This window comes from Haliotis rufescens, unplaced genomic scaffold (genome assembly GCF_023055435.1).
Source record: "Haliotis rufescens isolate VD_foot unplaced genomic scaffold, xgHalRufe1.0.p SCAF_31, whole genome shotgun sequence".
NCBI classification, from domain to species: domain Eukaryota; kingdom Metazoa; phylum Mollusca; class Gastropoda; order Lepetellida; family Haliotidae; genus Haliotis; species Haliotis rufescens.
Window position 1 is genome coordinate 4192976 of NW_025964013.1, and position 17617 is coordinate 4210592.

General features: G+C 43.2%; 1 protein-coding gene across 1 annotated transcript in view; it reads left to right on the forward strand.

Moving 5' to 3' along the window:
* The first annotated feature begins 4460 nt into the window (after positions 1-4460).
* LOC124123721 (probable methyltransferase-like protein 24) overlaps positions 4461-17617 on the forward strand; it is a 45638-nt gene continuing 32481 nt past the window's right edge. The window contains exon 1 of the mRNA XM_046486905.2: positions 4461-4585. Coding sequence (XP_046342861.1) covers positions 4480-4585 — 106 coding nt within the window. The 5' untranslated portion in view covers positions 4461-4479. The remainder of the gene's footprint in view (positions 4586-17617) is intronic.

Genomic DNA, 17617 nt, shown 5'->3' on the forward strand with positions numbered 1-17617 from the left:
GGATGAGGAAGAGGATGAGGTGCGGGATACTGGAGGCTGACCAGAGAGGTATCGTATTCGAGCAGCTGGTCAGTGATTTCACTGGTTAAAATTAGAATACTTTCTGTTGGTCGGGGCTTGACAGCGGCTAGGCAGGTAGGTTCTCTGACGCCTCTGATATGCTGCCTCGCCATGTCTGTCTCGTTACCACAATCGTGATTATACAGATGCTGTAATTATTATATCACAAATAAAGTGTTGTGGACCCGCGGATGGACTCCTGTGTTTGAAGGACAGATATCCCAAACGTAACAGCCCGGGATACAGTCCTTTCTAATCGCTATAAGCAACATCTCATATTTCTCAAGATTTGAGGGGACATGGCAAGATGACGTAGACCATCTTTCATGAGGTTAGCCGAAGCATATACACACCACGCAGGCCGTGCCATAGGAGGCACAAGGTTCTCCGAGGCGGGCGTTTGTGCTCTATAAAGTATCTCTGAATCAATCTGCATGGCCACAGGGATTAAAACTTTTATGGCCACATGTTTGATGTTTATTTGTTGTTTAACGCCGCATTCAGCAATAATAAACACCAATAATTGTGAAATGTTAAAACAAGTTTACAGTAGATATTAGCCTCTTCTCCAATGACTTTGATTGGGAGGCGCAACTAAATTTATTGTAAAACCATTATATGCTTTGAAGTTGAAAGTACCTTTACTCAAATTAACTCAATGTCAAGCTGAAACTGTATTTAAGAGGCCTAACATGGTGCTGTCAGGCCGTGCGCGAAATACACATATGTCGGAAAGCGCACGTTAAAACATAAACTAAGTAAGTGTTGTCAGATCACAAATATTCACAATGGCATACGAGAAGAATGTCGGAAAAAAATCAACATGCTGTATCGTGTGACAACTGTGACCAGTGGACCCATCATAATAAAGCATGTCAATAAAGCATTCATTCTACTACATAAATTGTTCTTATCGTTATTAAAAATAGAGGTGCCGTTTTCGCCCGACAAATAGTAGCCGTTTTCGCCCGAGAAATCGGTGACGTTTTGGTGAGGTGCCGTTTCAGCCTGCACCGGTGCGATGCCCTTTAATTTACGTCAGTTGCAGTTTGCTTTGTTATGACATTGTGTAGTACATGCACCACAGTCAGACTGCTCACGTGAGTGTTGCGACCCGTGAAGATCCGGGGTAGAATAGGTCTTCACCAAACCATGCTTGCCGCAAAAGGCGACTAACGGGATCGGGTGGTCAGTCAGGCTCGCTTACGTGGTTGATGCATGTCATCGTATCCCAATTGCGTGGATCGAGGCTCATGATGTCAATTACTGGACTAAATGTGCCAGACTTTAATATTTACAGACCGCCGTCATACAGCTGGAATATTGCTTAGTGCGGCGTTAAACAACTAACAAAAAAATATGACTGTTGCAGGCAGAAGTTGCAATACCTCAACTCACGTGCACCACGTGAACTTCGGTCAATGTTAACGTGTGTTAGCACTTGCATTTGTGGAGGGGCGGTCGGGTAGCCAAGTGGTTAAAGCGTTCGCTCGTCACGCCGAAGACCCGGGTTGGAATCCCGACATGGGTACAATGTGTGAAGCCCATTTCTAGTTTCCCCCGCGTTGACATTGCTTGAATATTGCTAAAAGCGCTGTAAAACAATAGTCACTCACTTGCACTTGTGGAATGTTTCGAGTCACGTGTTTAAACTGAACGAAATATATGTATAAACATAAATATAAATAACTCTGAGAGGCATTTAGAAGCTTGTGATGACTAGCTTGATAACGGTGTTAGAACCTACAACGAAACGTCGGTCCTACTTGTAATAAAGAAGTTGTTCATCCATATATCTTACCCTTACTTAATAAATATAAATGCCAATTATTGCTGCCTGGATTTTGGATAATCAAGCACTGAAGGGATCATGAAATCTGATTAAAGTACCCTCAAACAAACATTTGTGGGATGTTTTAGTGTGTTTAAAACGTATTGTGTCTCTTAACGTAAGGGTGCACGCAATTAAATAGAACAACCTGTCAGTTTGACGTGTTCTGAGAATGTTCAATTTACGACGCTAATGTGTATAGCTTATATGTTGAACCCATCTCGAAAAATACATAGGGTTCGTCCTATATTAAAAAAGTAATAACGTTTCTCAACACCCGTGTGAAGTGTAAGAAAGTATAGCCTTGCCCTGAACTATTATAACGTCGAAGTCCTCAAAGGCATGCGTCTTCGAGTTTCAAATATACTACATTTGATTACAATACACATTTGGAATATCTTATGGATTACCAATGGTGTTCGATTATAGACGAGTATTGGGCATTATATACATTACAAATGTCCATATCATTATACACAGGGGGTGGGGGGGGGGGGGGGGGGGGGTGGGGGGGTTGGTGGGGGGGGGGGTATATATTTCCAATAACGATTGGTTGATTTCACCCTTCATACAATTTTAAGACACCAACATGACCTTCCCCTAAAAAGTTTTCCGATATAATAAAATATGTATATTTACTGCACGAACATGTATCTATAGCCAGAAATGCGAATTTATTTCTCTGCCCATTTGCTTTTTGACAATAGGCATTCTTGTTTTTGCGTAAATTATTGTTATTTTGGACAAATAGAACTTGTCACTGCTACTTGCTCTACGCTGTATGACAATAGGGCATTGACCTGAATGATGCTATTGTGTTTCCTATGTGATAACCCATCGATTGCTGGCTTCAACTGGCAACCTGTTCTTACTCTTAGGTCCAGAATGTGTTTGTATTGGCCACCTTCACACAAGCTATTTACCAGTCTACATCACACTTATACAAAATTGAATAATTCCTATATAAGAATTGTGAAGAAACAGCTGTCTCAAACACTAACTTCATTACCCTGTTAGCGAATTCCCTTTCGATATCAGTATCTTTAATATAATCAATTAATATAATTTTAGTAATAACATTCTTATTATTAGTAGTAGTACTTCAGATGTGCACACGGCGACAACAATACAAGGTAATGATTTTCTACCGTTAGAATAGCACTCACCTCTTAAACTCACAGAAGGCTGGGAATTAGCACAATAATACATTTTTCCAAAAGGGTGAATGCCCTAACCAAAAGCCGACCACAGCTGCAACGTGCATTTATTTACTGCCTCTCAATATTAAGGTGGAATATTGTTGAGTGCGACATTAAACAACAAGCACAAACCAATGATGTTTCCTAAATATGCTGCGTATTTGTTAACGCGGACTTTTTCGACGCACATTTGACTGCTATCAGTTTTTTTAGGGAATGTAATGTTTGTTTGTTTGTTTGTTGTTTAACGCAATATTCCAGCTATGTGACAGCGGTCTGTAAATAATCGCGTCTGGACTAGACAATCCAGGGATTGATATCATGAGCATCGATCCACGCAATTGGGATCTTAGGGCATTTAAACCCACAGGCAACTGTTGACCCTAGTGAATATGTAAGTTGGGCCTAACGCCACCCTGAACAGTTTCCCTGTCAAATCACGGCGTGTCAGCGTAATGTAAGATGAGCCAAGAGTGTTGCAAGGTCTCCGACGTTTACAACTTCGTGGAAACCCACGAGCACGGGTATGGTGCTGATAGACCAAGAGCATTCTGTGAAGAGAATTGCGTAACTCAGATGACTGGACCACTCGCGCCCCGTTGACACCAGTATCGACACCCGTGAACATCATGGGTAGAATAGGTCAGCAACCTATGCTTGGGTGGGTCGATGCTCATGATATCAATCACTGGATTGTCTTGTCCAGACTCGATTGTTTACAGACTGCCGTTAATATGGTTTGCTGAAAACGTACTCTAACCTGAATCTTTACGGCTCCATGCCTTGGGACCGCATCCGTGGTCTAGTGGTAGAGCGTCCGCCTGGAGAGTTGATGGTCCGAGGTTCGATCCCCGGCCGCGTCATACCGAAAGACGGTACTTGTTGTTAACCTGTCTTGCGCTAGGCATTTAAGGGCAAAACGAGGCCTGGTGGGCCCGGAGTTAGTACACTGTGTTTGAGTGGGGTATTCATGTTAAACTGCGGCATGGTATCTCAGTGGGCTAGCACTATAAATCGGCATCAGACCGGACTAGTACAAGCGGCCACACACATACACACGTGCATGCAAGTCGTTATATAAGTGCAATAATCTCGGACGCGACGTTAAACCCCATTTCACCTCACCACTATGCCTTGTATCTAAATGTTAGCACATTTTCAGAAATTATTTTTCTAATTATTTAGAATTATGTATTTGGCATATTAGAGTGACAATAAAAGCAGAGGTTGACAGAAAGACGGATTGTTTGTCCGGAAGGCAGCAGACGTCTTTATGATGGGGCACAGCCTTCATGTATGACATGTTAGTCACGTGACTGCACAGGCTGGCTTTGTAAGTGGTCACAGCGTTGTTCAACGACTTACTTCGGACACACCTTTCACCCAGTCATGACACGAACGATGTTTTCCGCACGGTACCTCCTGGTGGGGTCGGCAGCTTTGATGGTGTTGTTTGTTTACGCCTTCAGGAGCACCAGTAATGTGTCATCATTGGGTAAGTACTGATTTCATATTCTGATTCAGGAGTGAGTTAATACAAGAAATGATCGGGTTTTAGTTTCAGTAGCATAGTTCGGAGGCTGCCAACCCTTCTTGGTACGCGAGAGTCGGGGGTCTATCAGGTGTACTCAATGTGGTACTACAGTCATATTTGGTTCCTCCATTTAACATTTAAAAAACAAACATTGCAAGCTTAAATATCTCCTAAATATATTTTTTTATGTATTTGTTTCAGTAATTTAACTTCAAATCGCACCTTTTATTTCAATGTTTTTTGAGATTTGTGTTTAGTAGTGGTCGGGATTCAGGGATATAAAATGAGATTCAGAGTGGAAATTTTGATGTATTTCGGTTTCAGGGAAGGAAGAAGTTGGCATCCTTAGTTTGCGAATTAAAGAATATAGTCTTTGTAACAACTGCCACAGTACTACTGTATGCGAGTGGTATGATGGTATGGGCAGTTCCACGTGAACCAGTTCGTTGTACAATGGTTTAGACATGGATGCTGACTCCAGCTACAGACTTCTGTCTGGACCGCTTGTCTTGAATACAAGCTGAATATTTTAGCAGTGCATTACATTTTATTTTTTAAATATTACTTGGATGAATCTTTTTATCTACACAGGTACAAATCATTAAATTGAAAAGGACATTAACGGGAACATTTCTGTAGTGAACATTAAGAACATTATCTTACTTGACACTTGCTTGTTTCATACATGTGAAAACAAACGTCATTTCACTTCCGTCTATACTATCAATGGAACGCTCTCTCACCCCTCCCATTATTATAAATAGAGCAACACTGTGCTAAACCTTTGATGACAACTTCCTTAAGACGACAGTGACATGTTGCTTCTCTTCGGCTAGACAGTTTGTTAGGCCGCACTGAAAGCTAACCTACAAGCGTCCGCTTGTCAGGCACAAAGTTGCTACGAGCTAGTGCTTGATGGACGTGACATGTCTTTTGTTGCCGACTAGATGGGATTTGGCCTGGGGCATGTCGCGGATGTCACACGTGTGATTTATGAAAACAATCCATTCGAACTTTCTAATAACCCATCCTTGTTTTTATGATATGTGAACGTTCTGCCAAACAGGAAGATCTTCCAACTTTTCTGCTGTGGTAATTTCAAGCTGATTTAAAGCGGTGATTACGTATATAATTGTTGATGTTTCGCAGCTTCGTATGTAATGTTTGGTTTGGTTGGTTTGTTGTTTAACGCCGCACTCAGCAATATTCCAGCCATATGACAGCAGTCTGTAAATAATCGAGTCAGGACCAGACAATCCAGTTATTGACATCATGAGCATCGATCCACGCAACTTGGAGACGGTGACGTACATCAACCAAGTCAGCAAGCCTGACCACCCGATCCCGTTAGTCGCCTCTTACGACAAGCATAGTCGCATTTTACAGCAAGCTCGTAGGTAATGGTTAGCCTTATTGCATGAAGACGATGTCTAAATTTCACAGCGAACACTTATTAGAACGTGAAGATCTAGATAGCAATTAGGTTCCATGACGTGGAACGGAGTCCCCCTTTAACGAATCTGCCACTCGCTAGAAGCCTGCTAATGTGCATGACATACCAATACGATTGTAAGAAATCATCAACGTGCTGACGTAATGGTAGATCGGTAGGCTATGTCACAGTACAGCATTGCGTACCGGCCGTTTAAATCACTGCGTAGGCAAACGAAAGGACAACCAGACAGGGGAAGTAACAGTATTAGAGATCAATTGCAATATGATTGCATACACGAGAAATTAAGAACACAAACAAATTGTAATGTATTTCACAGGCAATAATCAATTACATCTGTGACATATTATGTGCAGTGTACATGCATTACATGCAGGGTCAGGGGCGGTCGGGTAGCCAAGTGGTTAAAGCGTTCGCTCTTCACGCCGAAAACCCGGGTACGATTCCCAACATGGGTACATTGTGTGAAGCCCATTTCTGGTGTCCCCCGCCGTGATATTGCTGGAATATTGCTAAAAGCGGTGTAAAACCATACTCACTCACTCACTCACTCACATGCAGGGTCGACACAACAACGCGATGCACCCTGCAGCCACCAGTTGCGTTCACATACAACCGTGGCTCATGGCCTCATTGTGTTCTAGTTTATCAAAAGGAGAGGTCTCACCAATTTAGCTAATTGTAAATGAATACATATTATTGTTATCTTTATTTAGTTTATTTTTAGGGGGGTGTAAGTTAGTGTCGCCTTTGTATTGTGCGTTTATTCTAACGAAAATTCTGAACAATATTTTGATATAGTTTAACGAAAACTGAGCAAGCAAGCAATATATTTCACAGTCAAGCATACGATCATTGTTAATCCACGACTTTTTAACATTTGCTGTCAAAGAAACTTTCCTGTAAAGGACAATAGCACACAATACAAAGTTTGAGAAAGGTTTACATTTGTTCAATAATTATACAATCATATCCCCCTACAACCCTATTTGTGTCTGGCTATATCGTGACATGACCACTCTGTCCATCTGACACTGGGATTTTGGCCCGGCTAACACTATCTGGGATACTGGTCAGAAAACACTGTCCTTGACACAAGCCTGGTGTAGCATGCTCAAATATATCCCTTAATAATTCACTCTAGAGCATTATCATACCGGTACACATGCCTTGAAGTCAGACGCGAATTAACGTAGCCCATATAGCCATCGTGTACATGTAAAATAGGTACAGATTCTGTCCAGTACTGTTTGGAATGTACTATGCTATTTGGGATTCCAATTATGTACACGAAGTTGTTTCTTTGCGTAAATGTTGTTTGAGGGGAACATGCACTTTTACCACCTATTACCAACCCAACATATACAGACGCGCTAGGAAAGGTACCATATATCATAAATTCATTTCCATGTAGAAATATAAATTTAATAAGATAATCTATAAACGTTAAAAAGTACACAAAAACATTTCTGGTTTAACAATTTGTAATACAATTTCTTAAATATAAACGACAAAACCCTTTAAATAATCATAAGAAATCACTGCTTAATGTAAATTAAGTCCGTTGTTCAATTCCGACTGTATCGAGCATGTGTCTACGGATCACTATCAAATATGTTTCATCAGTCCGAATTGAGATATTTTTAGCGTAAACGTATTCGCTTTTTCGTAAGTAAGTAAAGAGTGGACCACTAAGTATGTAGAGATGCGGATCCTCGAAGTCGTGACCACATTACAGGACGTTCAGGATGTATGTGTCTGAGACAGCGACGCAACAACATGGGGTGGACATATGGGTCATTCAAGCAACACGTACACCCCACAACATCAACCATCTGCACAAAGGTACCAGAACATACAATCAAACATGGATATTTGAAATAGAGTGATTGAAGACCGAGGAGTCATTTCAACCTACGAGTGCTCTGAGTCTAGGATGAGTGATGTGAGCCTAGGCCCAAGTCACCCCAGAGTGATCTCAGCCTTAGCTCAAGTCACAGTAGAGTGATCTCAGCCTTAGCTCAAGTCACCCTAGAGTGATCTCAGCCTTAGCTCAAGTCACCTTAGAGTGATCTCAGCCTTAGCTCAAGTCACCCTAGAGTAATCTCAGCCTTAGCTCAAGTCACCCTAGAGTGATCTCAGCCTAAGCTCAAGTCACCCTAGTGTGATCTCAGCCTTAGCTCAAGTCACCCTAAAGTGATCTCAGCCTTAGCCCAAGTCACCCTAGAGTGATCTCAGCCTAAGCTCAAGTCACCCTAGTGTGATCTCAGCCTTAGCTCAATCACCCTAGAGTGATCTCAGCCTTAGCTCAAGTCACCCTAGAGTGATCTCAGCCTTACCCCAAGCCACCCTAGAGTGATCTCAGCCTTAGCCCAAGTCACCCTAGAGTGATCTCAGCCTAAGCTCAAGTCACCCTAGTGTGATCTCAGCCTTAGCTCAATCACCCTAGAGTGATCTCAGCCTTAGCTCAAGTCACCCTAGAGTGATCTCAGCCTTACCCCAAGCCACCCTAGAGTGATCTCAAGCGAGGCCCTAGTCACTCTGGACCGATCACAGCTGGGGATAGAAAAAACACTGTCTGAGATATGAACCCTGCAAACATTGTCTGGGATATTAGCCCTGTCAACATTGTCTGGGATGTGACCCCAGCATGGCCCGACTAACATTGTCTAGGAGACTCGCCGGCTAGCATGGTCTGAGATATTGGCCCGGCAAAGGGTTTCTGGGATATTGGCACGACAATCATTGTCTAGGAGACTGGCCGGCAAACATTGTCTTGGATAATGGCCCGGCAAACATTGTCTAGGAGACTGGCCGGCAAACACTGGGATACTGGCCCGGCAAACATTGTCTAGGGTAATGGCCCGGCAAACACTGGGATACTGGCCCGGCAAAGGGTTTCTGGGATATTGGCACGACAATCATTGTCTAGGAGACTGGCCGGCAAACATTGTCTTGGATACTGGCCCGGCAAACATTGTCTAGGAGACTGGCCGGCAAACACTGGGATACTGGCCCGGCAAACATTGTCTAGGGTAATGACCCGGCAAACACTGGGATACTGGCCCGGCAAACATTGTCTAGGGTAATGGCCCGGCAAACACTGGGATACTGGCCCGGCAAACATTGTCTAGGAGACTGGCCCGGCAAACATTGTCTAGGGTAATGGCCGGCAAACACTGGGCTACTGGCCCGGCAAACATTGTCTAGGGTAATGGCCCGGCAAACACTGGGATACTGGCCCGGCAAACATTGTCTAGGATACTGGCCGGCAAACATTGTCTAGGAGACTGGCCGGCAAACACTGGGATACTGGCCGGCAAACATTGTCTAGGGTAATGGCCCGGCAAACACTGGGATATTGGCCCGGCAAACATTGTCTAGGAGACTGGCCCGGTAAACACTGGGATACTGGCCCGGCAAATATTGTCTAGTAATTGGCCCGGATAATACTGTCTGGGATATCGACCTATGTCGCACGAATCGTACCCTTGCAATATGTGATTGCCATAATCAATCAAAATAAATCATCGGTAAATACACAACAACGACCGATCTGTGACATCACCTCCTAATGTCCCGTGCTGTAGGACGCACAAGGCGATATATCACTCAGAACGTCGCCGGGGGCGTGGTCATCTCCATCGCTGACAGCAACATTAATAACCTCCATTTTCGACTTAAATCGGATGACGATTCTGCATTGGAGGTGTTTACACGCTGGAAGTTGATGGATAGGAGACCACTGTTCATTGTTGGACATCACGTGACACATACTCTTCAACAGCAGTCACAGTGGAGTTGACGCACGTGACACAAGTTAGTCAGGGGGCGGTAGGGTAGCCTTGTGGTTAAAGCGTTGGCTCGTCACGCTGAAGACCCGGGTTCGATTCCCGACATGTGTACTATGGGTGAAGCTCATTTCCGGTGCCCCCCGCCGCCATATTGCTGGAATATTGCTATAAGCGGTGTAAAACCATACACTCTCACTATTACAATTTGAGTGACATGAGTCAGCTGGGGTTACATTTCAACCTGAGTCAAGCGGAGGTAACCACAGTGGACAAAGAATAACACTATTAGTCGTGTTGTACCCGAAATAAACCCTATAAAAATATAACCTTAGATAAATTACACGTCGACGGCCAGGAGAAACACGACAGATATTTTTACACACAACTTTGAGCGGTTAACATGTTTTATTATCTTCTCTGTTATGATGACTAATTATTATACTAATTAGCTTTAACGATGGCGTAGGAGGTACCACACCCCAGGGGTTCGTTAGGTAAGGGCATGGTTTTGTTTGTTTGTTGTCTAACGCCGCTCTCACCAATATTCCAGCTGTATGACGGCGGTCAGGAGCAGGTAATCCAGTGATTGACATCGTGAGCATTGCTCTATTAAATTGGGATACTATGACATGCATCAACCACGTCAGCGATTCTGACCATCTGACACTTTGAGTTGCCTCTTATAAGAACGGATCCATCCATGTAACATTCTTTGGTCAGCGCTGTTCCCAGGGGTGTGAAATCAAACGTGAGCACTAACACCGAGTCAGCCAGTCCTTTTAGCCCTTTAAATGCCACGAGTAATTAATTGTAAAGGCGTTTGAGCAAGCTCAAAAACATACATGTACAATCTGCTAAAACTTGCAAAAATGGACTTGATTCAAGTTTGAACATCTTTTAAAATCCATTAATGATATCAAAACATTTGAACTTGCAACTCTCGCACCAATTGATAAGCCTGTGTAGAGGCTTTGTGCTTCCGTCCCCAGACATGAACTATGTTAGTTTAATTCTATCAGGCGACAAGTATGTGGAAAGAGAACAATTTTATTCACACGCGTTCAAAGCCCATTTGTGGAAGCGACATAAAATCTCCTTCAAATCGTTTTGACACGACTGAAGGCGAACAAATCTGACCGAGGTTGATGGACAGTTCCTCCTACCATCACCCCCGACCCAAGACCGACTGCCGCCAGGGCCTGTGATCCGACTGGCGCCTTGGCCTGTGATCCGACTGGCGCCAGGGCCTGTGATCCGACTGGCGCCTTGGCCTAAGATCCGACTGGCGCCTGGGCCTGTGATCCGACTGGCGCCAGGGCCTGTGATCCGACTGGCGCCTGGGCCTGTGATCCGACTGGCGCCTTGGCCTAAGATCCGACTGGCGCCTTGGCCTGTGATCCGACTGGCGCCAGGATCTTGATCCGAGTGCCGCCTGGGCCTGTGATCCGACTGCCGTCAGGGCCTGTGATCCGACTGTCGCCGGGGCCTTGATCCGACTGGCGCCAGGGCCTGTGATCCGAATGGATCACCTGCCTGTGATCCGACTGGCGCCTGGGCCTAAGATCCGACTGCCGCCAGGGCCTGTGATCCGAATGGATCACCTGCCTGTGATCCGACTGGTGCCAGGGCCTGTGATCCGACTGGTGCCAGGGCCTAAGATCCGACTGCCGCCAGGGCCTGTGATCCGAATGGATCACCTGCCTGTGATCCGACTGGCGCCTGGGCCTGTGATCCAAATGTCGTTTCGACTTGGAGTGACCGACGTAGCTGTATTCCAAGTGTGAACCTTTCACGTCTTGGACAAGAGACCAAAAACTATCAATTTCTGCGCACCACCACTTTTATGGGGACTCTTTCCATCTCCACACTAACTCCCTTACTTGTTACCTGAGACCAGTGAAGATCCGGGTTGGAATATGTCTTCAGCAACCCATGCTTGCCATAAAATGCGACTATGCTTGTCGTAAGAGGCGACTTGCAGGATCTGGTTGTCAGACCTGCCGACTTGGTTGATGCATGTCATCGATACCAATTGCGTGGATCGATGCTCATGATGTTAATCACTGGACTGTCTGGTCCAGAATCGAGTATTAACAGAACGCTTTCGTATAGCTGGAATATTGCTGAGTGCGGCGTTAAACAACAAACAACAAACAAAACTTATGACCTGGGAGAAAACAATCACAATCAAGTATAATGGGATATTTCCAACGTGAAAGAACCTTTTAACATAATAATTGTAATTTATACGACACGTTGTAAATATGAATTCAAAATAATAGTATGGTTTGTCTTCCGTTCCTCTATCCAAGCCTACTATAGACTCTCCAAGCAGTGTCTTGCAATGTGTTCTTACGTCTACCAGTTGGCGTACTGTAAAACCACTGGGACTCTGGTTTCGTCAGACCGGTGTAGGGGCGGTGGGGTAGCCTAGTGGTTAAAGCGTTCACTCGTCACGCCGAAGATCCGGGTTCGATTCCCGACATGGGTACAATGTGTGAAGCCGATTTCTGGTGTCCCCCGCCGTGATATTGCTGAAATATTGCTAAAAGCGGCGTAAAACCTTATTCACTCACTCACTCACTCAGACCGGTGTAACAGAACGCAACACAACTTGGACTGAAATAGACCGCCTCCGTGGTCTAGTGGTAGAGCGTCCGCCCGTTCGATCCCCGGCCGCGTCAAAAGACGTTAAGATATGGTACTTGTTGTTACCCTGTCTGGCGCACGGCATTAAGGGGCTAAAACAAGGACTGGTCGGCTCGGAGTCAGTATACTGTGTCTGAGTGGGGTATTCATGTTAAACTGCGGCATGGTATCTCAGTGGGCTAGCACTATAAATCGGCATCAGTCCGGACTAGTACAAGCAGCCACAAAAACACACACACGTACATGCACGTCGCTATATAGGTGCAATAATCTTGGACGCGACGTTAAACCCAATTTCACCTCACCACCTATATATATATATATACTACTCAAAAGAAGTTAAGGATCACCCGATTCTTTCATAATGGTAAAGTTCATCTGTCATGACATGAGAGATTAACTATAGTAATATGAAAGAATCAGGTGATCCTTAACTTCTTTTGAGTAGTATATATATATATATTTATATCTATCTGAGAAACAAACTTCCAGCCTCCGTTATTAACTCAAGTGCCTGATAACACGAGTATTTCAACTGGCGTCGGACACTCAGGCTACCGTCAATGTCGAACGCTGCCATAGCCCACGTTATTTCTTGACTCATCAGAACGACTTGTACTTCTTCAGAGAGAGGGTCGCAAAAGCGAAATTTGTTCGTCGTCATCATTAACACGGATCATCAGTGGTACAGTTCGACTGTCTAAAGACACACTCGTCGTCTGACATCTTGTCTCCTTCGATGTTCACTCTCACGTGACTGGCGTTTATTTCTCTGCATGCTGTACCTTGTTATCACCTCGAGCAGACATATGACACACCAAGTTCATTGTACTACGAGTACCGTAATGCTTCACGACTAGTTATTACTGATTTCAGTCATTTTGTTCTCATTTTCCTTTTACTTGAGACTGTCGATAAGTTGGATCAAAACACTCCTCGGCATGGTAGAAATTGTAAACACGATAAGTGAGGGAATCCCCTCCATCGGGTTTACACTCTCACATTAGCCAGGAAATCCCCTCCACCGTGTTTACACTTTCACAGGAGTCAGGAAATCCCTCCACCGTGTTAACACTTTCACAGGAGTCAGGAAATCCCCCTCCACCATGCTTACGCTTTGACGGGAGGCAGGAAATCTCCTCCACCGTGTTTACACTTTCACAGGAGTCAGGAAATCCCTCCACCGTGTTAACACTTTCACAGGAGTCAGGAAATCCCCCTCCACCATGCTTACGCTTTGACGGGAGGCAGGAAATCCCCTCCACCGTGTTTACACTTTCACACGAGTGAGGAAATCCCCTCCATCGGGTTTACACTCTCCCATTAGCCAGGAAATCCCCTCCACCGTGTTAACACTTTCACACGAGTGAGGAAATCCCCTCCATCGGGTTTACACTCTCCCATTAGCCAGGAAATCCCCTCCACCGTGTTAACACTTTCACACGAGTGAGGAAATCCCCTCCATCGGGTTTACACTCTCCCATTAGCCAGGAAATCCCCTCCACCGTGTTTACACTTTCACACGAGTGAGGAAATTCCCTCCATCGGGTTTACACTTTCACGGGAGTGAGAAAATTCCCTCTACTGTGCTTAGACCTTCACAGGAGTCAGGAAATCCCCTCCAGCGTGTTTACACTTTCACAGGAATCAGGAAATCCCCTCCAGCGTTTTACACTTTCACAGGAATCAGGAAATCCCCTCCAGCGTGTTTACACATTCACAGGAATCAGGAAATCCCCTCCAGCGTTTTACACATTCACAGGAATCAGGAAATCCCCTCCAGCGTTTTACACTTTCACAGGAGTAAGGAAATCCCCTCCACCATGCTTACACTTTCAGGAAAGTAATGGGAGATATATGGGCGTTCTCTTAGTATGTTGTCGATTTAGTTCCTAGTCTCTCATATTAAACTGTATAAATAATATAGTCATGCACAAATGTGATTGAACAAATTGTTTTAAAATATAACCTTGCATCCATGACTCACTTTTGAATATATCAACTTGGTCTCGGCGCTCTATGGCTGAAATAATGCCGATGCGACGTTAAATTTTAACACACTCACTTTAGTCTCTCATGAATAATTAATGTTACGTCACTTCCTTGTTTTACCGTGTATTATTTCCCACGAACAATTTCAGCGAAATGGCTGAACACCTCGATCACCATTAACTGTCCCATTGCCATCGCGCATCTCCGAGTGAATTGTTCACCACGTGCATCAAGTAATGTTCCCAACGACATCTCGAAATGCACGTGCAATAACACGTTTCATTTCGATGTATAAGTGGTTGGTTGTGTTCGAGCTATGGGTCTTCATCAGCGTTGAATATTTATGTCAAAAATGACCCTAAAAACGTACATTCGTGCCCTCGTGTGAAACTTTCACGAATACATGCATTTTTGTTCTTTCTTCATGACATACATACCTAAATGCTGTATTTTATTAAATACGTGCTAGGAGATCGTGTGAGACATTATTATTCTTCAAACACTATCCATCTAACACATTACTCACAAGTTGTCGACAATACTCAGGGACACCACCCACACCTAATATCACAGCTTATCAACTCGTGAGAATGTCAGAACATCTGAATTACGCTGATATGTCGCAGCCAGATACGGTGCCGACCTCTAACCTCTGACCCCGATGTCAGCAGTCAATGTAGGCCGATGTGGGTGAGGTCTACACATCCTGCTCTGCTGGCTGCCATGGCGGGGTTGTGACACAGTAGACGGAGAGCGTTACGATTAGCGTACCAGTTATATACAGTTCAGTGTGCTAGTTCCATGCTGTCTGCCGACATGCCAGTACGCTGCAAATATGTGCTTGGCTTTGTTCTAGCCGTTGCTATTCCAGGGAATTTATACCTCGTGTTTACATATATGGATTTGAACTTGAGTCCAGTTACATCAACTTTACAGATTTCTGGTAAGTAAACGAATTGCGTGTTTCCCTGCTCCTAATGAAATACTACGGTGACGTTTTTCGACCGTTCTTACACCAATAAGGAATCCTTACCCACAGACTCTCGCTATAATGCACACACGAAGTCCTAAAAGGTGGAAATATCACAGCGTATATCGTTAATATTATATTATAAATCCGAAAGCATGTCAGTCGTAACATTATATACTATTATAAAGAGATCAGATATTATGATAAGGAAGTAAACAGACGGGGAAAAGAAATTATACACCAATGCTTAATAACTAGACTAACACTTGGTCAATGAAAACATTTCTTTAAAATAAATATATATTTGTTCGAAAGGACCTATATATATATATATATATATATATATATATATATATATATATATATATATATATTAATTCCACAGTCGTAGCGCAGGACCAGATAATAGCTAAAAACAAAACAAACGAGAAATGGGCCTGAGATGGCGATGTGTGTGGTACGGGTATCATAGCTGTGTCTTTGACCTTATGTTTACCATGTTTCGGTGACTGCTGTCGGCCGAGTAACGTTTTGATAACTTTGCAATTATCTGGTCAAATCCAGTTTTCAAGTGTATACTTTTTTGTTCGGTATTGTAGTCAGCTAATCGGTGTAAGATACCACATTTCCCTTTCATTTAACATCGATAAATAGACAAATTCAATTTATGCCCACACATGCGTGGATGTACATAATATATCCTGTAAAATAAAACCTCCCCATGGTGCGTTGACTCGGCCTAAGGCTGGAACATGCGTGACATGTTATCAACATTCTACCTACCTGATTATATGATCGACAGCAGCGTGTCGAAGAGGTAGTTGGGGGGACCAGCTCACAGATCATAACATTCGGGACCACCAAATTGAAGATCTTAAGTTTTGATGCCAGTTTGTAAGAAAGTTTGCTCAGAATTTATTAAAGCAACAACATTAGCATGTATATCTGTTGGTTATGCATAAATACGATATTGGATGATTAATTGTTACGCCCAAATAAGTAAAAGTGTGTGTGTGTAACTCTGAGTCTGCTCTCTCTCTCTCTCTCTCTCTCTCTCTCTCTCTCTCTCTCTCTCTCTCTATATATATATATATATATATATATATATATAAATATATATATATATATATATATATATATATATATATATATATATATATATATATATATATATTACATATAAGAGATATCTTACATACAAATATATATCTTACATATAATATATATCTTACATATAATATATATCTTACATATAATACATATCTTACATTTATATATATATATAAATTACATATATAGCTTATATATATATATCTTAAACACTGCAACCAAACTTTAAATCTTAAATTTGATTGCTACAAATATCCTGACTATAGAGTATTCAGGTTCCACCGAGAATGTACCTATGTGTGTATAAGTGGACTTCAACAGCAAGCTGTCTGACATGCAATATGCTGCAGCACAATAAATAATCAAAATTATGCTGATATATTCATAGGTCGATGCATCAATCATCGAATGGACGCATTGTGTAGACATTATCAAATTGGGTGTTTAGTTTACGTAATAGCATGCCCTTTTCGAGGGGAACCCTGATGTGACCAGATACCAAATACAATGTATATATGAACCTCATATGTTCGCGCTGATACGCGATGGAGGGTCGTGAGGTGGCGAAACAGTATCCGGCCTGTTTAAGACTGGCCAAAGGCTTGTAATGTTTTTCACACAGTTTGGCCTCCCCATGGTTTGGTTTGGTTTGGTTTGGTTTGTTTTTTAACGCCGCACTCAGCAATATTCCAGCTATCAAAATTCAAATTGGATATTATGTAAAATTCTTCTTTTGTACGATGTAAGCAATTCACGGTGAGGATATAACGTTATCATCAATCGAGTTGATTAAGACAAAGGGTAAAGTTTTATGATAAATACAGCAGGTTCACACAAGATTTCAGGAAGGTGTGGCAGGTGTGAATCGTCGGCTGAAATAGGATTGAAGGGAGGTGTGGCAGGTGTGAATCGTCGGCTGAAATAGGTTTGCAGGAGGGTGTGGCAGGTGTGAATCGTCGGCTGAAATAGGATTGCAGGAAGATGTGGCGGGTGCACTCTGCAGGTGTTTTTACAGGGTTGACGAA